General features: G+C 43.2%; 1 protein-coding gene across 1 annotated transcript in view; it reads right to left on the reverse strand.

Annotated features, from left to right (window-relative positions):
• The window catches only part of ADCK1 (aarF domain containing kinase 1), a 124,411-nt gene that overhangs the window by 93,560 nt on the left and 6,892 nt on the right, over positions 1–23,959 (reverse strand). Inside the window, exon 3 of the mRNA XM_056851259.1 lies at positions 21,571–21,654. Within this exon, the coding sequence (XP_056707237.1) occupies positions 21,571–21,654 (84 nt within the window). The remainder of the gene's footprint in view (positions 1–21,570; positions 21,655–23,959) is intronic.

The following is a 23,959-nucleotide window of genomic DNA, read 5'->3' on the forward strand; positions in this document are numbered from 1 at the left end:
TTCAGCCTAAAAAAAGGGCTGAAAAACTCGGCTTATACTCGAGTATATACGGCAACCCTGGAATGGGGACAGCCTCCTGGTAAGCACAGTGTTTACATGACCCACCCACCCCATCCTGCTGATCTGAAAGTAGGGTTGCCAACCTCCAGGTAATTGCTAGAGATCTCCTGCTTTTACAACTTATCTCCAGCCGATAGTAGAGTTGCCAGGTCTCTCTTCGCTATCGGCGGGAGGTTTTTGAGGCGGAGCCTGAGGAGGGTGGGGTTTGAGGAGGGGAGGACTTTAATGTCATAGAGTCCAATTGCGAAAGCAGCCATTTTCTCCAGGTGAACTGATCTCTTATCGGCTGGAGATCAGTTGCAATAGTAGGAGTTGGAAGTTGGCAACCTGGAAATTGGCAACCCTAAGCCGATAGAGATCAGTTCACCTGGAGAAAATGGCCACTTTGGCAATTGGACTCTGTGGCACTGAAGTGCCTCCCCAAACCCCACCTTCCTCAGGCTCCACCCCAAAAACCTCCCGCTGATGTCAAAGAGACCTGACAACCCTATCTGAAAGGGAAACCATTTCATTCCCCCATGGATCTGTTTTGGTAGCCCTCTGGAAAAAAACAACAGGTTCCAAATTTATAGAACAGTGTGCAGTTTTTAATTTAATTTAGCATGCTCAGAATCACAAGAAAACAGGCAGTTATGTTTTCTTCTCTGGACTCTTTGGCATCATGACCTGTCCAGTTCCCTTTCCCCCTCAAGTGCTACTGTACTGATTTCACTCAGAAAAGTCCTTCTTCACTGTGCATTGGACAGCACATAGTGCAATGCACTCTGTGCACGTTTTTGAGCTTGAAGGAACACAATATGTCAGCTACATGTACACATCAACACCGCAATGAAACCCCGAGAGGGAGCGGAGGTAACCGTCAGGGCCCGTGACAAAGTCTGCAGGAAACCTCTGGCCACCTTGCCATGTTCCCTTTCTCCCTTGCAGTTTGATGCACACACAGCTGGTGCCGATTTCCTGGCTCGCACTCCATCTTCATTTTGCTCCAAGCTTGGTCATTTGCGCTCTGATTATCTCTCATTACCAACGACCTTGCTGTAATGAGTTTTAATCTGCTTCGTATTAATTAGAAACATTTTCATTAGCCAACTCGATTTTGGGTAAATAGCTAATAGAAGTGTCTGGGCTGCGATTAGTTATCAATAGGGGCTGTTAAGGGGGAGGATCAAAAATGTGCGTAGGGAGCAGCTGTTCCCCTTCTAAATACCGATGAGACACAATAGACTCTTAGCACAAGGCTGCTATAGAAATCTTGGAAGCCACGCCTTTTTAACAAAACAAAAAAATCACACTTGGAGCACAATCCACCAGGAGGTCCTCCCACACAAGTTCCATTGAAATGAATGGGAACTGCTCAAAAGCACAGTGGTTTTCCTCTGTGCTCCTGGACAGCTCCCATTCATTCCAATGGGACTTCAGTGGGTGAATTTCCCAACATTTTATCTAATTTACAAACAGGCTGAAGTCGGAGGGCACAAGTTATCCAGATTTTACTGAAACCAACTGGATTTTGGCATGCATTTATCAGTCACAAAAATGCTGAACTGAGGCTTGGAGATTTCAGATTAAATCCCAATTCAACCACCGCCTAAGGCTGCCTCACATATGCTTCTGCTTAGTTGTAAAAACCAGTAGTCTTTTATTTAGCAAAGTATTTGGAATGTTAGTGTTCTCTATCCAATACAAGTATCACCATTCCTTTCAATCAACAATTCTTAAAACATTACGGGCTTACAGACCACCTCTGCATTTTCTTATGTATTTATTAAAATGTTTATATCCCCTTTCCACATGGCTCGAGGTGGTTTACAAATCACAATTTAAAACATACATTATGAAATATGACTCCAAATAACCCTCACTTCCCCCTAAAAAAAATCCTGCAGTCTACACCCCATTAAAAGCCCAGCTAAAATAAAATGCCCTTGCAGAGCTGTTACGTTATGACTACCAAGCAGGAAGCTCCTTGAAAGGCTTCTGAATTGAGACTCCACCCCTTCTGTACTCTGATGCAGCCACCCAGCACCCCAACTAGAAGAAGAAATGTGCATGATACAAGGAAAGCAAAGGCAGTGCTACACACTTTGTATGCACCACTAGGTTTCTGCATATTCCATGTCACCAAGACGTTTACCCATGAAGACATTACTATTCAAAGAAGATTATCTCATTATATCCTTTACACTGGCAGAGGAATGGAATAAGACTGTCCACACAGTAGTAAAAATGGCCACAGGTGACAACTTCGAGATCTAGTTTTTCAGCATTTTCCTCTGCTGTTTCTTCAGTGGTCACCTGAATCACCCCAGAGTACACTACAGGTCACATAAAATCGTGGTTTTATATTCTTCATTTTAACAACCATGTTATGAAACAGGCCATTATTATTCCTGTCTTACACACTGAGGCACAGAGAAAGTGCCCAAAACCATCCATCTTGCCCAAAACCATGCAGAGTCCATGACTTCTCATTCATATTTACTCAGTCTTTACTCTGAATTGCAACCCATTCATGGTACTGTTTATCTGGAGCCACCCAACACTAGCAGAGGTTCCCTGCTAATAAATAAGGCAACCCAAACCAGCATCCAGAATTTGTCCAGACCCATCCAACGACCATTTCCAGGAAAACTAGTGTGCCAACTATGCATGTTTAAACTAGAAGAACACAGCACCACCGTCCTATGCTCACTATGTGGGCATAGTACTTCCCCCAGGATGTTGTTCATACACTTTTGTGGTGCAGAGGTCCAGAACTGCTGCCTGGGGTGCACAGCTAGCCATTGTTCCTAGTAGTAAACAAGACTTGGCATTCTCACATCCCGCCCCACAGAGGCAAAGTTAGTGTGCTCCTTTTGTGCCATGGCCAGAGGAATGGTAAGTAGAGTCTGAGTTTGTAGTATGCTTTCCTTCCCATCCATCAATCCAGTGCTGTGTCCCAGCACAAGATGCATCCTGGGCCACATTGAAAGAAATACTCTTCTGTTTCCCTGTGCTTACAATGACTTTTACAATACTTGTTTACCTTTCCCTGCTATTTGTCAACATTAAGTTCCTGGTTACCTCTGGTGACCCGGCAACTGTATGTGTGGATTCCTGAAGTGATGGATGGGCAATCAAGTGCAGATCTTGCAGGAGGATCTGGTGCATTCTTCAAACATACCATACCTGTGCTTGTGCACAAAAGGAGACACTACTCTGGAATCACCTACAATGGCAATTGACAGCATTGGTACTGTATCTCTTTATGGAAGCCATTCAAACATTTTGACCTCCACATCCTCAAAGTTTCCTAAAGCTTAATCTATCTACTATATTTCATCCAGTTTATGTGGAAAAACCATTATCTTTATTGCTTCCTCCTCTCAGAAAGGATGGAACATTTGACCGGTTGTGATCCCTAAACAGAGAATCTGTGTGTCATCAAAAAAGAATCAACTGCTCTAAGCTCAAGTCAAATTAATGGAACTCGGAGGATAGAGAACAGACCACAGGAACATTTGCAAAATCTACTAAGGGCAACCCGTTAATAGCGATGCAAAAGAGATTTCTAAACATGGGATCACACTACTTCAAGCTAGGAATGCAGTAGAGAATGCTAGATGATGAATCTAGCAATGAAATCTCCAGACGCCGTTGCTCAACTTAACCATACTGACAGTGCAATCCGAAACAGAGTTATACTCTTCTGGGACCATTGACTTCAATGGACTTAGAAGGGTGTAACTCTGCTTAGAACTGCACTGTGAAATTTTCCCACTGCCTCATGTCAAGGGACCGTTTTTCTTTTAAATCAAAGGACTACCTTACCAAGATTGAATTTGACCAAGTGCTTATCACATTTGATATGGGAAGGTGTGTAGAGAAGCTGCAGCAAAATCAAGTGAAGCATTTCAGACAAGTGGCACGGTGACTGCAACTCTTGATTCATGATAACTCAAAACAATAACAAATTGGACACAGTGTCACTCAAATGCCACCTGGCAAAATTAATCCAATATGTTTTGCAAACGATCAAGAGAATGGCACCTGGAAGTTAAAACAGAAGACCAGAGCCACTGGTATACTGCTAACCAAAAACTATAATTGGGAATCCAGCAAAGCAGAGCTTATCTTAAGCAAAACAAACTATGCAAATCACATGAAGTATGCAAATTTTCATGGATAATTTGATCTAACAAATCAACCACATTTATTTGACTGATTTACTGGAACACAAACTCAGCCTCCATTTCGCATCAGCAGAAGCAATAACCGTGGAGATGGAGATACCCATGCCAGACTGAAAACTTGGCCCTATATTCAAAACAGTCCTTGTTGTAGGGAATGGGCATTTGCCCCGTAGCAGACAAAAGGGGCCCTGAGCAGTGTTAAAATGGGAAGGAACCTCCTCAGAAGATAAGCTTTCCTTCATGGGCCATGTCTAGGGTTGCCAGCTCCAGGTGGGGAAATATCTGGAGATTTTGGGGGTGGAGCCTGAGGAGGGCAAGGTTTGGGGAGAGTAGGGATTTCAACGGGATATAATGCCATAGAGTCCACTTTCCAAAGAGGCCATTTTTTACAGGTGAACTGATCTCTGTCACCTGGAGATCAGTTGTAATACCAGAAGATCTCCAGCTACCACCTGGAGGTTGGCAACCCTAGCCATGGCCCTAGCTCCAACACCTAATGGTTCTAAGCCCAGGACCACCACACAACAGCAAACTTTACCTAAGGAGCCGGTGGAAATGAAGAGCTAGCAAAACCCCCACACTGGCCTGTCCACCTCTAGAACCCCCACAATCCCCTCCAGGACCCCTAGAGTAGAGATAGTGTTGGCTCAAGGACAAGCTAATACTCTGACCTGTGACTCCCTTTTTTGAGCAATAGCCCTGGTGAGAATGCTAATAGGACAGATGGACAAAAAGCCAATGGATGAAAGGGACAGGATGAGCAGTAGATGCACAAAGAGCATGGTGTAATGGTTAAGGTGTTGGACTAAGACCTGGGATACCCAGGTTCAAATCCCCACTCTGCCATAGAAGCTTGCTGGGTGACCTTGGGCCAGTTACACACTCTGAGCCTGACCCTATCTAATATTTTGATAGGAGACTGCCAAGGAATACCAGGGTTGTGATGTGGAGGCAGGAATAGCAAACCACCTCTGAACCGTCTCTTGCCTTGAAAACCCTATGGGGTCGCCATAGAATCATAGAGTTGGAAGGGGCCACCAGGGTCATCTAGTCCAACCCCCTGCACAATGCAGGAAATTCACAACTACCCCCCTCACCCCTAGTGACCCCTACTCCATGCCCAGAAGATGGCTAAAATGCCCTCCCTCTCATGATCTACCTAAGGTCATAGAATCAGCATTGCTGACAGGTGGCCATCTAGCCTCTGCTTAAAAACCTCCAGGGAAGGAATGCTTACCACCTCCTGGGGAAGCCTGTTCCATTGAGGAACCACTCTAACTGTTTGAAAATTCTTCCTAATGTCTAGACAGAAACTCTTTTGATTTAATTTCAGCCCGTTGGTTCTGGTCCGACCTTCTGGGACAACGTAGGTCAACTTCCATAGGTCAACTGTGACTTGACAGCAAAAGAAAGAGGGGGGTGATAGCCAGAAAACCCTAGCTTCAGGAGGTTCACTGAAAAGGGGGCAATTTCATCCAGTCAGTCCTTCTCCCAAAGGCTTATTTCTTCCCCTTAAGATGGCATCTACCTGAGGCTGAAACACAACAATCCCTACCAGCATATAGTTTCCACTGGGGTAAGAAGGAGCTTGGTTTGAGTAAAAATCAAGCAAGGAATTCAAGCGTTGCCCCTTGGCTGAAAAATGAGCGGAATAATGGTCTTGAACGCTCTTTACCTGCTTAGGATCATTCACAAACATTCAAGAAAAATAAGCTAAGCCCCACACATTGAGCATTTTTAATTCTGCTTTTATTGATCAGCTCTTCCAGCTGCCTGATCATTTATGTCGCTCTCCTCTGAATGTCCTCCGATTTGTCAGTATTTTTGGTGGCATTTAATATGCTAATGAAGGAAGAGGGCGAAATGGGATGGATTATGGTGCATCAATGAACACAGATGTCTAATCACTAAAAACTGGCTTCACCTAGAATTCTGAATGACTATACTCGGGCACCTTGGCAGTTTAAGGACTCTCAGCACTTCCTTTGCAGCTTGTGAGATTTTGCAGAAGCAGCTCTTACAACCTGAGGCCCCAGTTATGGTTAATGCACAGCTAGAACGAGAAAGAAAAAGTAGGAACTCTTTCCCATACCATATCACAAGGTACAAGGATTTAAGATGTTGCTTCCATGGTTATTCCACTGAAGACTTTCCCATTACATATAATGGACTGCATTATACACATCTTAAGTAAACAAACAGAGATGCAGTGGCCATCATTAAATATCCAGTAGTTGTCAGAGAGCAGCATTACTTGATTTTATACCATGTTTTATTTCCCATTGCCAAGTCAACTGCAGCATGGCAATGAGAACTTAACTGTAAACTCTATACACACACACACTTCCTAATACGGTCTCAAGAAAGCAACTAATTAACTCAGCTACAGCCTATCCAGAATGCAATAAACAGCTTTGTAAATGGGTAGGGTTGGCAACCTCCAGGTACTAGCTGGAGATCTCCTGCTATTACAACTGATCTCCAGCCAATAGAGATCAGTTACCCTGGAGAAAATGGCAGCTTTAGCAACTGGACTCTATGACATTGAAGTCCCTCCCCTCCTCAAACCCCACCCTCCTCAGGCTCTGCCCCCCAAAACCTCCTGCTGGTGGTGAACTGGGACCTGGCAACCCTATAAATGCCCCATCCCTGGGTCAATATACTTAATGTTGATGAAACTCCAATAGTTAGCCCTTTTTGGACATTACGATCCGCTCATATCAGGAGCCTGCCAACCCTCCCAATATGTGCAGTCACCACACTGTCTCAGTTTCATGTAGGGTGTACAGAGGATGTATGTGTATGCAAAATCTGCACATTATCCTTTACACACAACATGGCAACCACGCATAGCAGGAGGACTGGGGATAGCATGTGCTCCTGATACATACAGTTGGTAGGCTCCTGGGAGGTGCCGCCTTGATGTCTGAAGAGGGCCAATATGCATTGTTTTCAGGTCATCCAGAAGCTTTATGATAATCTGAGCCAGAATCATCATACAAGTACTGTTGCTGAATATGTAAAATACACACACATGAAAAAGCATAGAGAGAAATAGGGAAATAGGGGGGGAATTGAAGTCATTGGTGTGACATCACTTCTGGCACAACCTGGAAGTAAGAGGGCAATGCTCTAGCATTCATCCCAAACTGGATGGTTGAACCATAGAGATTTGAGTGAATGCTAGACCGTCATCCCTACACAATGACATCTCTTCCAGGTTGCACTGGAAGTGACATCATCGTGTCAACAACCACATCACCAGAGAACCCCCACCCCACACACAAGTAAGTCTCTGGCTGGTTGGTAGACTACTGGGCTTAGAAGGGTGCTCTGTTTAGGACTGCACTAAAAGTAACACCGTCTATTCCATGTTTACCTCTACTGATTCATACTTTTGTTGAGGCAAGACACAGTATTTCAGAAAGCTGACTCGAGAGAAGGACCATGCGGGGTTATCCAAGCAACAGAGACTCCTCACCAGAGTTCATGTTGCAGCTATGCCACTGGTGTGCATTTAAAGATTTGGTGGCAGTGGCAGAAATCTAACACACTGATTAACCAGAAATTTTTTCAGATTACCAGTTTCCTGCAAAACACCATTTAAGTCATGCTCAAATCTGTGCCTGAGCAACAACAGAGGAAACTTCAGCAGGCCAGCTAGGTCTCCATGACAGCCTCTGACTCTAATCTGGCAGTTGCCATGGAAGCCAAATAATGTTATTTGCTTTAAAAAGGGAAACAATTCTCACATAGTTATGGGGAAAATCCTTTAAAATACATAGGCAATATCTGCCAAAAGGTGGGGGGCATGGGTTGGAGCCAGTGACTCCCTTCCACAATATCTTCCTCTGTCAAAGTCTTGCCTCATTGGAGTAATTCTGAGAAGAGGGGACCCCTTGAGTGGAATGTAGCCGTTGGATCCAACCCACATTCTGTAAAACAAGACAAACACATGGAAAACTTCTCCACAAGCTTTCTAACTGAATGCATGGTAGAGTTTCTACTAAGAACAAGATTGGTCCTACTGTGACTGCTATACTTAATTTTGCAATTTGCTGGTATGCCAAGATAAGATGCCTTAAATGAGGTAGCTGAGATGCAAAGTGTGATTTCCCTTACACAAATGCCCAACCTCCACAAAGCCTGCCAAAAAATTGCAGAAGACAGGAAGGAATCACTTCCATCAGCCTATTAATCTGCCATAACAAGAGTCTTCATAATTAATTTGTCCCTAGCATTTTCCTTGCAATGGCAGCAAGAAAATATTTCAGGAATGGCAATTACCTCTGGTGTCAAAATGATGAGGAAAACAAATGTTCAACCATCAACAAAAATATCAACACCTTCCCTACTCCCCTTTCCCTATCATGGGTGGCAGAGCTGCACACTAGAATTACTGTGCAATTAATTACCAGGCATGTTGTGATTGAAACTACATTTTCCATCCAAAGATAAACATTTTAAAGCAATCCAGGTGGAGGGGTGGCATTTGTCATCGACAGGAGGGGGGGCAGATGGGTGCAGGAGTGGCCTAATCTATGTGTTGCTTCTTCTTTAATTAACGACACATATGTCCCACAATTTACAAGCAGTCAACAATTTATTTATATATTTAAGGAATTTTCACTAATTGCTCATATGTTCCACAATTATCCTTTTTTAAAAGCAAGTGAAGGAGGAAGGGTAATTCTTGCTACATGGCAAAGCAGTGAGTTTGGGTTTATTGAATGTCCCACAAGTACACACCCTATTATTCCCTTATACCACTAATCCATTTAACTCAGTATTCATTCATTCGTTCGTTCGTTCGTTCGTTCGTTCATTCTTTCATTTTATATCCTGCTCTCCCCACCACCACCACCAAAGCAGGGTTCAGAGTGGCTTTCAACAGGTTAAAATATACATAATAAATACAGGTAAAAATAATACATAACAATTAAATATAGAATAATGACACAGCCAAATTTAAAATCCAGTTTTGGTCCAGCTGCTGTAACAGCAGCTTCCTCCCTGTCTGAATCAGACTCTGTGTACTCAGAATTAAGGTTGTAAATCTCTTCTCCCAAGTGGGAAGACCTGGAGATGAAGTTTGGGAGGATGGGGGGGGGGAGGCTTTTTTGTGCCACTTTAGTAGGCCAAGAGGATTTTTTGGTAATCTGCTCTCCAGGGCCTCAGGCACAGAACAGTCTCCCCCAACACATCTTGGAGCTGCAAGAGACTGAACCTGGGACCTTCTGCATGCAAAGCCTGCATTCTGCCACTGAGCTATAGCTAGGGTTGCCAACCTCCAGGTACTAGCTGGAGATCTCCTGCTATTACAACTGATCTCCAGCTGATAGAGATCAGTTCCCCTGGAGAAAATGGCTGTTTTGGCAATTGGACTCTATGGCATTGAAGTCCCTCCCCTCCTCAAACCCCACCCTCCTGAGGCTCCACCCCAAGAACCTTCGGCCGGTGGTGAAGAGGGACCTGGCAACGCTATCTATAGCTCCTCCCCAGTCCCCCAACCAAAGCTGCAGCCTCTTTCCTCGAGGGCCTGGGATTGTCTCGGAATTAAACACAGGAACTCTTTCATGGTTCTTCCACTGTCTCTGTGGAACTTTAGTTGCAGCACACTTTCTTAAACGTACCTTGGAGGGGTCAAGAACATTTCAGGCTTTCCCAATAGCAGTGGACAGGTTTACTGTACTTCTGGCATGCGATGAAGCAATAGTGACCATGATATCAGCTTTGGGGGATTTTAGACAACAGATACAAATAATTTCCTTTAACTTATTAGACTGCAACAGAGAGCTGGATTTGTCTTAGCATAATTATTAAGGAATACTGCCAAAGCCTTTGAAATCAGACTGACATTTGCTAGAATGTAGGCCCTGCCCCAAATTTACACATAATGCAAAGTTTTCTTTAAGTTTCCAATTTATGGGAGCTGGACCATTTTCATTATTCATTTTTTTCCATTTCTACCCCACTGCTAAGCATGCATACCCTTGAAGAGAAAACTACACAATGTCCTTGTATCCATCTCTAGACCTTACAGTATAATTCAACACCTGGTGGTGGAAAGTGCCATCCAGTCACAACCAACGTATGGTGACCACATAGGGTTTTCAAGGCAAGAGATGTTCAGAGGTGGTTTTCTATTGCCTGCCTCTGTGTCACGACCCTGGACTTCTTTGGTGGTCTCCCATCCAAACACTAACCAGGGCCAACCTCACTTAGCTTCTGAGATCTGATGAGATCAAGGTAGCCTGGCATAGTTGTTCAAATATGATGGTCCAAATCTATGGAAGTATGCATGCTCAAGGTTGCCCACCATACCGAGTCATTCACACAGGCAATTCAGATATCCAATGACAAGAAAAGGCAACTTACCAAAGCTATCACCGAGTCCTGCATTTTATTGTGTTGCCTGGATTAAATCAGCAGCTGTAATAGCTCAGAGAAGATGGATGTACCACTCAGAATAAAGAACAGTTCAGATGAGGCTGCAGCACTAAATCAGTTGAAGTCAATGGACTTTGAAGAGTATAATGCTGCTTAACTCTGCAGTGTTAGTCAGGACTTTTAAGGCTAGCTCAGACAACTGCAGGGTAGCTGTTTGAAAATCCTGTCCATTCACAGCTCCCTGCCAGTTATCAGCTGATCACATACAGGTGCTACCAGGTACAGAATTAAGCACCGATATTATGACTATCTTGCAAACTGCACTTTTGAGCATACACAGCAGCATATACAAAGTTTAATTTTGCATGAGGCAGTAACTGCTTAGCTATGGGCAAGGCAGCCAGCATGTACACATTTTTCTAGTATCTGCTCCTTAGCGGTCACACACCCAAAGTCCCCCAAAACAGCACTTATTTAAAGCATGAATAAGCCCAATGGCTATGTGAATTGCTCTTTAGATCCCTTCCCAATCTGAAGAAGAATCCACAAGCCAATACCAATTGCAGTTATCCCACTGGCATTGATGGAGTAGGGTAAAATGAAGATGTTGGCTTGACAGGTAAGCTAATTGTGTGTTAGCCTCAAGCACACTCCTTCATCAGATACACTTTAGGGAGATTTTGATAAGGTCACTGATTTAACAGAGGAGCCTGCAGGGTTTATACTAGGTCTGCTCCTCAGTCTTTGGAAAAATCCTTTCCATGATCCAGTGCTACTTTGCAACAACAGGTATGATATCTGCCTGCCATCCAGTGTCTTTTACACTCATGTTCCAGGGAGAATCAATTCATTTCTCTTCTCATAGGCCTCATATGAATGAAGTTTTTCCCTCACCCATGAATCCAGTGAGCACATGCGACTGTTGCCAAATGAAAAGGTTAATTTCATGTTAACATCTAGCCATTTGGTTGTTGTTATTGGCATGACTGATTTTTACTGGATTTGGTGTTTATTCCATTTCCTGTGAGCTGCCTTGAACATAGGAGAAGGCAGGGTACAAAGCCCATAATAAACCAACAAACAGCAACGTTATTAGGTAAGTCATGTTGGAAGTGTTGCAGTGTCTAGCGTGCAAAGGAACTGAGAAGAAGACCCAGCAGGGGGCGGGCAAATGGTTAGCTAGTTAGGGCTGTAAGGTTAGAGACCTTTCCACCCTTTTTTTCACACCTCTTGTGTCTGTCCTTAGACTGATATTAATTGAAGTAAATCTAGAATTAAACCAGTAATGTTGAAATGGATGAAGGAATTAGGATATAATATTGATTTGGAAATATGGGGAAATTTATGGAAAAAAGAATTTAAATTTACAATAACTAATGAAATTAGAGAGAATTTGTATAAAATGTTTTATAGATGGTATATAACTCCCGTGATAAGTAAAATGAAAAAAGAAGATAAGGGCTTATGTTGGAAATGTGGAAAGGAAAGAGGAACTTTTATGCATGCATGGTGGATATGCAAAAAAAATTAAAGTTTTTGGAAAAAAGTTATGAGAAACTAATAATTTGATTAATACGAGAGTAAAAAGAAATCCTGCATTTTGTTTATTGGGGATTCCTCAAGAAAAAATTGATAGAAATGATAGGATTATATGTCAATATAGTTTTGCTGCTGCAAGAATTGTAATAGCTAAAATTTGGAAGCAAGTAAACAAACCTTCAATTAAGGACTGGAGAGAGAAACTGTGGATGTATATGAGGATGGCCAAGTTAACAGAATTCCTACACGGAAAAGATATGGAAGAATTCAAAAAAACATGAATGAAGGCCATCACATATTGGGATAAACAGGCAAAAATGAATATTACTAATTTAGTTAGTGAATTATACAAATTAGTTTTACTTTATATATATATATATATATATATATTATTGTTAATAGAGTAATCTTTAAACTGTTTAGACACTTCTCCGGAAGTCTGGTGATGGGTCACTTTTTATGGTGGGTGGAGGGTCAAAAGGGTATTTTGAAATCTATAATCTTGTAATGTAGATCATATTAAGTAGATTATATAATTGATACTCTTTTGTATTTTTTTGTTATTTTTCTTTTATTATTGTAATTGTTTGATTTGTTTTTTGTTGAGTTATGTTATAAAAATAAAAAAATAAAAAAGAAAGTAGGAGAATGCCTTGCTGAAACCAAGCAACTTTTTACAAAACCATTATTTAGAAATGCAGGTATCAAAGTATAGGCACTGGCAGGTCAGAGACCTATGCTTGGAGCAGCTTACATTTACAACAACTGCATGAAAAGGCCAAACTACTTTCCCCAATTTTCCTGGCAGTACAGAGACTGAGAATGGTAGAATTACTGGGCGAGACAAGGAACTGATATTGTTCTAGTTAGCAAATCTTCCTCTTTCGCTAAAACTTCTGCTTGCACAAGACCAATGGTTTTCAATGGACCACTGATCAAGAAGAAGTTTTAGCAGAAGGGAAAATGTACTCTGCGGCAGTATGTGCATGGAACCCATTTGTAGGATCCAAGCCAAAGTCTGTTTTTAACGTATACATGGTGCTGGTAATCCATGCAATCTTCCCGAGGCAAAACCTACACGGCCCTGCACTTCTGCAGTGCAGATCCAGCACAGGGTAGTGGTAAGAGTACCAGGATCTGAAAGATCCAGGTTCAAATCCACACTCTGCCATGGAATTTTGCTGGGTGATCTTGGGCCAGTCACACACACTCAGCCTAATCTACCTTACTGGATTGCTGTGAGGATAAAATGTGGAAGGGAGATCCATGAACACAACCCTCAGCAATTTGGAAGAAGGATGGGATAAAAGTGTGATAGGGAGGACAGAATGACATATCTTGAAAGTCGGTGCATGCATACTGCCCTCCAGCATCAGAGCTCCTATTTTCCCTGATAGGAAGCCACCCACCATCTCCCAGTGGGATATCACATGACTGGTGATGGATTAGGGAAAGTATAAGAACAACACTAACTTGGGGTGAGGGGAGATGTAGTGTTTTAATTGTCTTGCAAGTGGCCTTTAAAGTAATAAATCTATTAGGTCTAACTTAGATCCAATAACAAAGGAACAGCCCCACCTGGAGGTGGCCAGTGGGAATCCATACAAAACTAAATTCTTAACTACTCCAGAATAAGCGAAGGGGTTCACACTATCCTTAGAATCACACAAGACACATTTTAAAACTTGTTAAAAAGCCACCAACTGTATGCAATTTTATTTATTTATTTATTATTTCTATTTGTTACCCCGCTCTCCCCGGCCAAAGCCGGGCTCAGAGCGGCTTACAGAATATAAAAGTCATATTAATCAGTAAAAGCATTAAAACATTTTAAAATACCCCTATAAAATCGTATAAACATTATACTAAATTACCTAGGCACCTCTAACGTACAAATCACAACACACAAACCTCAGCTAGGTGAGCAGATGGAAGGTACCAGATTGAATTAAAAAGGTATTACCACAGTGGGGAGGTTAGGGAGGCCAGCATTTATATATAGGAACTGTAGCTGGCCTCAACCATAGGCCTGGCAGGATAGCTCTGTTTTACAGGCCCTGCGGAACTCTCCAAGGTCCCGCAGGGCTCTGGTCTCACTAGAACATGACATGCATGGTACTGGCCAAATAACATACCCCTTCTGAAATGTATCTCACAGCGGAACAACCGGTCCCTTCAGACAAAATCACAGCTACGCCTATAATTGAACAGACCTGAGCACTCCGCAGATTTGACAGCACAATCTCATGCACTGTTCAACCTTCTAAGCCCTCCAACTTCATAGGATTTCACTGTCAGACCTCACTCCACAGCAGCCGTAACGGACGTTTCTAAGGGAAACTGATATAAAGGAAAGGGGAACAAAGCAATGAATCCACATTCCTTTTTCAAAACACTGCTTTCTCCACATTAAAAAGCAATCTGCTTTTCTAAAGTAGAATTTGTAGGAAACAAAGCTGTATGTCCCATACATACACTGACGGCATTTTTTTGCTGGTTGAATGGGAATTTGAAAAAGAGTGGCAATTTCTTCATGCGGGCTTGGCCAAACAAATCCTGTCTATGATAAAAAAATAAGTAAATAAGGTCAAGATAACTCATACCATAGTATTCCCTGTTACTATTTATGGGAGTGAAAGGTGGACAACAAAGAAAGCTGACATGAAAGAAGAGTCCCACACACTAACCACCACACAACACTGATGCTCTTCATTGCCTTGAAGAGGGCTTATGCTTTCAGGAAAACTTTGACTTAGTGTTTTAGAGCATCTGCTTTGCACGCAAGAAAATCCTAGGTTCAATCCTGGCTATATCCCGCTAAAAGGGTTCAGGTAAGAGATGATGTAAAAGGCCTTTGCCTGAGACCCAGGAGAAACGGCTGCTAGAATACACAGCACTGACCTTGACAGCTTTAGGAATAGAGACTTCGTTTCCCTTAATTCCCAGCCTATGCACTGTCAATGGTCACACCCAGATGTGAATATATGCTAAAGGAGGCTGAAGTTTGTTTCCAGTTCGACCCAGCATGCGCCCCCTTGGAGGGCACAGTCCCCTGAATTTGAGAATGTATGATATGTGGTGGTCCAATCCTTATTTTGGGGTGCAGAGCTTTTAAATTGTCCTCAATATCATTCAGGAACTAGGAAATGCGAATAAGGAACTGGGAATTGGGAACAAACTGAGAACCAACTTTAGCCTCCTGCACCACAATTCCTCAAGCTGCCTTGAAACTAATGGCTCAGATACCGTCAGCCAAAAAACAAGACCCTGCATCTCAGAGGAACAGAATCTCCCAGCCCTGCTCTCCAAGAGGAAGAAGATAATTAACCTCCCCCAAATGGCTTTTCCCTAACAAAGCAATTTGGAGACCAACAGAGTTAACTGAGTAAAAAAGCTCGCTTTATTTCTTGAGACTCCATGCAAGCAAGATGTGTTTCTATTTCCATATGGAGAGTATACTCCACCCCCAATTTGCTACTTATATAGAGGTGCCAGGAACTGCCTGGCTGTGCACATTAGTAGCAAGAGTTGTTCACACATGGAAGGAAAAACCAAGCGGGATTGGAGATGTTCCCTTGAAGCTAAAGGAGGAACCTGCCTAAGAGCCCACAGGGAGCCCATTCCCTGCTTAATCTGCTTCGTATGTAATTGTTTCCTAATGACTACGTCCTTGTTTGGTCCCAGCAGGCTCAGGAACTGGGGCTGCCACTGAGCTTTTCCATCTCCCGACTACCATTACGGGTATTCTCTTAGGCAATGCTGCTCTCTAATTGCTGGGCATTGTCTCTATTTACAGCAGACTCTCTCTAGAGGTGAAGCAACAGTTAAAGGAGTGTACCTGTCAGTAAAATTTATTTATTTATTTAGATATTCATATTCCATTTTTCTCCTCAATGGAGGCTCAAAGCAGTTTACAGTCATTCTCCCCTTCTCCAATGACAGTTGCACTCATCTGAGCAAAACCTCCAGAAGGTGCCACCCTGCAAACCTTCATTAGAGTTGCCAACCTTCGAGTAGTGATCTCCAGGTGCAGATCTCCCGCTATTACGTCAGATCTCCAGGCAGAGATCAGTTCATTTGGAGAAAATGGCCGCTTTGGAAAGTGGACTCTATGGCATTATACCCCATTGAAACCCCTCCCCTCCCAAACCCCACCCTCCTCAGTTTCCACCCCCAAAATCTCCAGGTATTTCCCAACCCAGAGCTAGCAACCCTACCATTCATACACACTCTCTGTGGTGGCTCCCACCTTAAGGAAAAGTCTGCCTGAGGAGGTCAAGAAGGCTCCCACATGTCTATCATTCTGCGGACTGTGCAAACATGTTCACAAGGATATTTTGAGAGAACTGTAGGAGAATGAAAAATTCCATTCACTGATAATGGAACAGGTCTGGAGTCCACTGAAACTAACTGACTGGGCCAGTCACACACTCTCAGCCCTGACCCTAGCCCTGACCTCAAAGGAATACCATGGTTGCTATGCAGAGGCAGGCGATGGCAAACCACCTTCGAACATCTCTTGCCTTGAAATCCCTACAGGGTCACCATAAGTCAGCTGTGACTTGACGGCAAATATATACATATAAGCCTCCAAATTCCCGAGTTCACTAATCGTATCTGATGATAAACCAGTCAGCATCACTTTCTCATCAAGAGCTTTTTGCCAGAAGGTCCTATCAGAGCCTTGCTTCAAAAAAGCTACATATCCCTCTGCACCAAAGAACAACTTAAGCTAAAAATCAACAACCATGCCCTAGCTTTCAGAGATATCTGACCAAACTCTGCACAGAGAAAAACAACTGCAACACACCATGGAACATTTAGCAACCTTCATAAAAACTGAAGGAGAGGTCGATCTATAGTCTCATTGATTGAATTTATCCAAATGACAACACCAAAAAGAACAATCAGAATAACTTTTAAATTAAAAATCTGAATAGCTACTGGAATACATTTTCCATCTTTAGTATAATGAAATCTACAACAGCCCCAACACTGGGTTTAATTTTATTATATACCACCTTTTGGTGGGAATGCCAACTCTGATTACATGAAAAAATAATGCCAAGATAAATGAAATCTTTAATCTGTTCAATTTTAATATCATCCAATAGCCAATGAAAAGAGGTCAATTTTCTCTTCATAGAGAAGATCATAATCTTAGATTTGTAATGGTTTATCAACAGATCTCCACTCGGAGAATTTTTTTTATGATCTTTGCAATCTCTCCCTTGTACTGGACAAAAGAACTGCATCATCCATGTACAAGAAGATTGGAATTCTATAGTTTGCAAACTTTGGTGGGTGCCCAGCATAAGTTCTGGGATACTAGAGTCCACTTTTTCAGACACAGTGAGTGGAGAAGTTTATTACAATTCTACCTCCTTTAGAATGCCACCTAGGTTAAATACCAAAAAGCCAAGAAGGATTCAGAAGACTTAGAGGCCAGAGCGGGGAGGGGAATGATAGCAACCTGGTTCATGACACAGCCATAGTTTACCAGTAGGGTTACCAACAGGCCTGGAGAAAAAGTGTCCTGCCCCTTTAACAGAGGCTTTAATGGGATGTTATTTACCTGACAATGTCATTCACCCTTCATGGGATGAGAACTTTCAATTGCCCATTTCCTCATATTAATCCTCTATTAAAGGGGCAGGACATTTTTCTCCAGACCTGTTGGCAACCCTATTGACCATCCTGCAAGCACCTTCTTCCTGCTTCCGTTACTAGGGGCTGCTGGGAGTCAAGAAAACATGGACATTCAAATGATCTCAAGTTAACTTGTGTTGCAAAATGAGGCAGGATTGTATTCAAGTACAACAGAAACATAAGCTTTCTCCGCTTCTCTGGATCTACTCACACAACTGTCTCCTTGTACAACATCCACAGCAAAATCTTTGTCTCTGCTGACTTCCAACTTCAGACAATGGGGGGACATCAGTTGTTGCGTGAAGGACTCAACCCATATCAGCTACACCATTTTGCCACAGCATCTCAAACATTCAAAAAGTGAGGTTACACCATATCTTATGCTCAGCAAACACAACCAATCTATATAGCTGTTAGCACAGCTGGAGTCGACAGGGCACGACTTTTTCAGTGAACACAGGGAAGTGAGATGATCCTGTGAATAGGCCTCCATCAATATTCAAGCTGTGAGGCTGTATGTAAATATTAGCCAGGGCTAGCTTAGACAGCCGGTGTGAGCTGGGGAGACCCAGGTTAAAACCTCAGCCTGTTATGAAACTTACTGGGGGACCTAGGACCAGTCACACCCTTTCGGCCTAACTTTCTCACAGGATTCTTGTGAGGATAAAATAGACAACAGGAGAACAGTATCTGGCACCCTGAGCTCCTCAGAGGAAGAGTGGGATTGAAATGCACTAAACACACCATATAAGACCGGGGCTTTGTGACAAAGTGCACAGACGGCATAGAGTAAGTTAAACAATGCACAGGTAAGTTAAATGGCTCAGTGTTAGAGCATCTACTTAGTGTGCAGAAGGTCCCAAGTTCAATCCCCAGCATCTCCAGTTAAAGGGACTAGGTAAGTAGGTGATGTGAAAGACCTCTGCCTGAAACCCTGGAGAGCCGCTGCCGGTCTGAGTAGACAATACTGACTTTGATGGATCGAGGGTCTGATTCAGTATAAGGCAGCTTCGTGTGTTCAACAGGGTTTTTGGTAAAGCGAGGGTAAAGAGGGGTGGGCAGTGACCTGTGATACAGGGAGGAAGTGAAACACCAAGGCAAGTGTGCCAGACAGACCTTGTCTCTGCACATCCTCTGTGACTCGGAAGCCATCTGGCCGCAGTGACAAAGAGAGATGTGTGGCAGTGATCTCAGCTGATGAGCTGCGAAGAAAGCCCATTCGTGATGTCAGGTTTAACTGAATGCTGTCCACCAGAACTCAGACTAACTTTCAACTAAATATTTTGTTTGGCTGCCAGAAGACTTCCAGTTACTACCAGGCCAGGACTCCCTGGGCTTTTGGACTACAAGTTTCAAAGCAAACAAAGGCCGTGGCAAAGTCTTCTAAACAGCACTAACTCATTGCTCACCTTGGCAAGGCTTTCCTGCTGAATCATGACACTGAAGCTGCCAAGTCAGAGGAAACAGCTGAGAGGGACCAGGCTGCTTCCCCAAACATTAAATAAACAAACCATCAGGCAGGACCTGACAGAGGTTAATGAGGTTATGAAGGGACAGGATCAAAGGTCAACGTCTTGCATGGACCACTGGGAATGCTCCTCAAACCACAAGGTGCCTGCAAGGCAGAAGAAAACCACAGCCTACACTTCAGCAGGTAAAGATGTCACATTCCTTCCCAACTATTGCCAAGGAAGATTCCAGAATAGCAAACTTGGAATCTAAAGACTCCTGTTAAAGCAGCTGCATCCCTTATAGTGGCAGAACCTGCTCTCCTTGGAGATAAGGAGAATAGGTTATGGAGATAACTGAGCTGTGTAATGAATTTTAGATGAGGATCCCATCCCATATACCACCTAGCTCTTGGCCCCACCATTTCTGGCTGCCCCTAAAATAGCTGCTGCTTCGTACTGATCCTGAGGGGCTGTTTGTGCTGCTTGCCCATTTCTTGTGAACCGGGTAGCAACAGTCCACCCTGTCATTTCCTGCTGATCCAATAGATTTCTGTATGATTTCCAGATGCTGCCAATGCTAGAACTCTTCCCAACAACTATTCCTGTACAAGATCATCACCCATTTTCATTTTCCACCAGTGATTGTGCACCATGAGCCGCCTGCACCTCAAATAGTAGTCATTTTTCATGACACCTAAAGCTGCCTTATACTGAATCAGACCATCCGGTCAGCATTGTCAGTTTAGACTAGCAGTGGTTCTCCAAGGTCTCAGGAAGACCTACTGACTGATCAGCCTTGACTTGGCTGGCCCAGGCTAGTCTGATCTCACCAGATCTGGGAAGCTAAGCAGGGTTGACCCTGGTTAGTATTTGGATGGGAGACCACCCAGGAAGTCTAGGGTCTCTACACAGAGACAAGCAATGGCAGACCACCTCTGAAAATCTCTTGCCTTAAAAACTCTACGAGGCCACCATAAGTTGGCTGTGACTTGATAGCACTTTCCATCACCACTGCCTGATCCTTTTAACTGGAGGTACCGGGGATAGAACTGATAATGGAACTGAACCCCCAAATCCAGTGCAGAACCTGACTTCAGGATCTGCTGCAAAAGCATTAACCAAGTTGGCATCCTTCAGCCTACTGTAAGAGACTCCAAGTCAGGGACAGGACTGACTCTTCGGCCCCTTTCAAACTGCCCTTATAATCCGTTTGGGCAGCCGGTTGCTAGCAGATTTTTTGTGTCATTTCAGGCACAACCATTTTGGGCTCCTGGCTGCTAATGGATTTTTTCAACCTTTTCAGACAAAGCCACTTGTGTCCTTTTGGCTCAGCCATTTTTATGAAAACTGCTTTCTCCCGTGTTCAGTTCTTCCTTGCACTTCTGAATCACTGCAGTGTGCTGTTTGGGAAAGGACAGCTTTCCCCCTGCTTTTTTAGCGGAGAATTCTTTTTCGGCTTTTTTTAACATTCTAAGAATAACACTATAGCACCATAGCAAGCCAATACATCCGAATGCTGGTGATATAGCAATTCAGTGCTACATCACCAGCATTTGGATAGATTGGGTTGCTATGGTGCTATAGCGCGATAGCATTAATCTTAGACATTTTTTAAGCACTGTTTGAAATGGCCAGAGAGCTTCAGAGACAGCTCACAGACTCACTGAAATGAGCTGTATGAATCCCCATCCCTGTATCGCTTTACTCAGAATCGGCCAACAACAGATAACATTCAGTTTAGAATGGTAATCTGAAAAGGTCCTTAATGAGAATTTAAGGGTGTCAGGAGAAATATCATAATCTTTATCCTAACTGAGGCCACTGCAAATGCTATCTTTAAACACACTATTCAATAACATATGAACAATTACAACAGAAGGCCCTGCACCAAGCAGTCCTTAGTTTGCCTAGTTGTTTCTCATTCTTCAGGAAGATGAACCCAGATAATTCCCCTTGCCTACATCCCCCACTCTTCACACCTATATTTTCCAAATTTCAACCAGCGTCATCGAGCCAAGGATAGCAAGATTCTCATGGCTCACCAAAGCAGTGTGCAGATCTACATTGGCCGAAGCTGAAATGTCGGCTCTGCACATCCTTGGAGGCTTTGGGAAACTCCCTGAAGAGGGAAGTTAACTACATTACTTTGCCGCTTAGTAGGCTGCTAACAGTGCAGTTCTAAACAGAATTATACCCTTCTAAGCTCATTGACTTCAATGGGCTTGGAAGGGTATAATTCTGCTTAGGATTGTGCTATAGATCAGCAGTGAGGCAGCTAATTTAGAAAAAAGAAACTGTTGTCCCTTTACCTGTGATTTAACATAGTCATATTCTTCTGTCCCACGGGGAATGTTCCGCAGGGAAGTGAGGTAGTCATATGTGATAACTGCAGTCTACAAAACCAACAAGAAATTGAATTACAAACTGTGTAGAGAATCCATACTAGAAATTTGATTTTGGGGCCCTTTGACCCACTATCCTCACTTCCAGTAGCCTAGAAATTCCTCTGTGATTCCCCAAGCTACTTCCACACTCCACTCTCGCTATCAAACCCTTTGGTGAAGGGATTTTTAGTATTAGTTTCCAAATTCAAATATGGTTTGAAATACACAGGGAGGATAGAAATAAGATTTAACAGGAATGAAAAGGTCCTTTTGGGTAATGATCCTAACACAACACAGCCTCTCTAGAGAGCAGATCATGGCTTTCCTGTTTCAGATGTGCAGAATCAGAGGCAGAAAAAAACAAATGGGTTTGTCCTGTATCTCAGAAGAGATTCTCCATCAAAGCTAGGAAAAGAAATCAAGGAAATGTTTCACAAGGCAGAGCTAATGTCCAAAAATACAGATTCATGACAAAAGAGGACATCAGCTGAAAACTTTTATTTTCTTTCTACCTATTTTTTTACGATTACATCACAATCTAGGGTTGCCAGCCTCTAGGTGTGGCTAGAGATCTCCTGGGATTACTACTGATCTCCAGGAGACATAGATCAGTTCGCCTGGAGAAAACGGCCGCTTTGGAAGGTGGGCTCTCTGGCATTATACCCCATTGAAGTCCCTCCCCTCCCCAAACCCCACCCACCTCAGGGTCCACCCTCAAAAGCTCTAGGTATTTCCCAACCTGGAGCTGGCAACCCTATCACAATCCAATGAAGTGACATCTCAACTGCTGTCAGCCTATCTCATGCATTTTTATTGTCTTCTTTCTCCAAGGAGCTCAGGATAGCAAACACGGTTGTCCCTTCTCCCAGTTGTTTATTCTACTCTTATAATTCTCCACAGTCCACCCACCCCCGCAAGCAGGCATATTATACACATGAACAGTGGGATGGGATGATAACATTGCACAGAATCCAAGTTTCCCCCAAAGCATTGCATCCTGAAATACAATTCACAATAGGCAAGGGCTTATTTTATGAAGGCTGCTGAAATACAGAATTTGAATATACATCAACAACCCTGAAGAGCTAGACGCACCGCTCTGGACAAGCACAGTGGCTCATAGTGACAGGCAGCCACTCAATATATTGGAAGAAATCATCACAAGGCAAATTCAATACAAAACTTCACCAATCTAACTTAACATGCTTCATATGCTCATACATGCTTCAATAGGTACAATAATTGTGCTATAAATGGTATGCTGAATTTGTCTGCATGCCCACACTGGCCATATTTATAGCCATCCCAGCTACGAATCTAACGTTTTCCTAGGCAATGGGAGAGAGTGTAAAATGTACTCTAGCACATAGTGGATTCTAATCTCAGTGTGACTGCCAAACTCCATCCCTCTGGCCTAAGGAACATCACTTCTTCTTTGCCATTTCCATAAGAAGCCAACGAAGAAATCTGCCTTCCTCACCTCCACTCAGAGCTCAGCTATGAAGACACGTCATTGTCTCAGTGCCATTATTTTGACTGTATAATTCCAGGAAAAGTTGAAGGCAGTAGGAAAAGAGGAAAACCCAACATGAGAGGGATTGACTCAATAAAGTCTGTCCTGCAAGCCCTGAGCAAGGCTGTTAATGATAGGACGTTTTGGAGGTCATTAATGCATGGCATCTTCATAAGTTGGAAGCAACTTGACAGCACACAACACACACATGGCATTATTCGAGAAGGGAGGCAATGTTACTCTGTTGCAACAACATCAATCCAACATCAAACCAGTGGCACCTTAAAGACTGTCCAAATTTATTTCTGCATCAGCGGTCACGAGTCAGAGTTCGTTTCATGAATGCATCTGATGAAATGACCTCTGACTCATGAACGCTTATGCAGAATGAATGTTGCTAGTCTTTATGGTGCCAGCGGACTCTTGTGTGATTTTGAATGTGTAATATTTTGAGGATCAGAGTTATGACTTTGCAGTGTGCATTACAGAGCAAACACCCTTTCCTGGCGATTCTTCTCAGTTCTCACTATAGGGGCGCTTTGTAGGTGCAGAATATTCAGACTGGCAGTTATTTTGCACAAGACATCCTAAAAGGGACTGGCATAAACCACAACACAAGAACTGTTTCCTGGGGGAAGCATACCAGCTGAGAGGGAGCTGTTTGAGTCCAAGAAAACTGTGCAGGAGGAAAGAGTTAGCCCTCCTCCTCAGTTCTGTGATCCCAGCCTAAATCAGGGTTCCCCACAGCTGCTGTTGACTAAGAAAATACAACCTGTAAAGCTGACCGTGGATCTTCTAGCA

This window comes from Euleptes europaea, chromosome 6, assembly GCF_029931775.1.
Source record: "Euleptes europaea isolate rEulEur1 chromosome 6, rEulEur1.hap1, whole genome shotgun sequence".
Lineage (NCBI taxonomy): Eukaryota > Metazoa > Chordata > Lepidosauria > Squamata > Sphaerodactylidae > Euleptes > Euleptes europaea.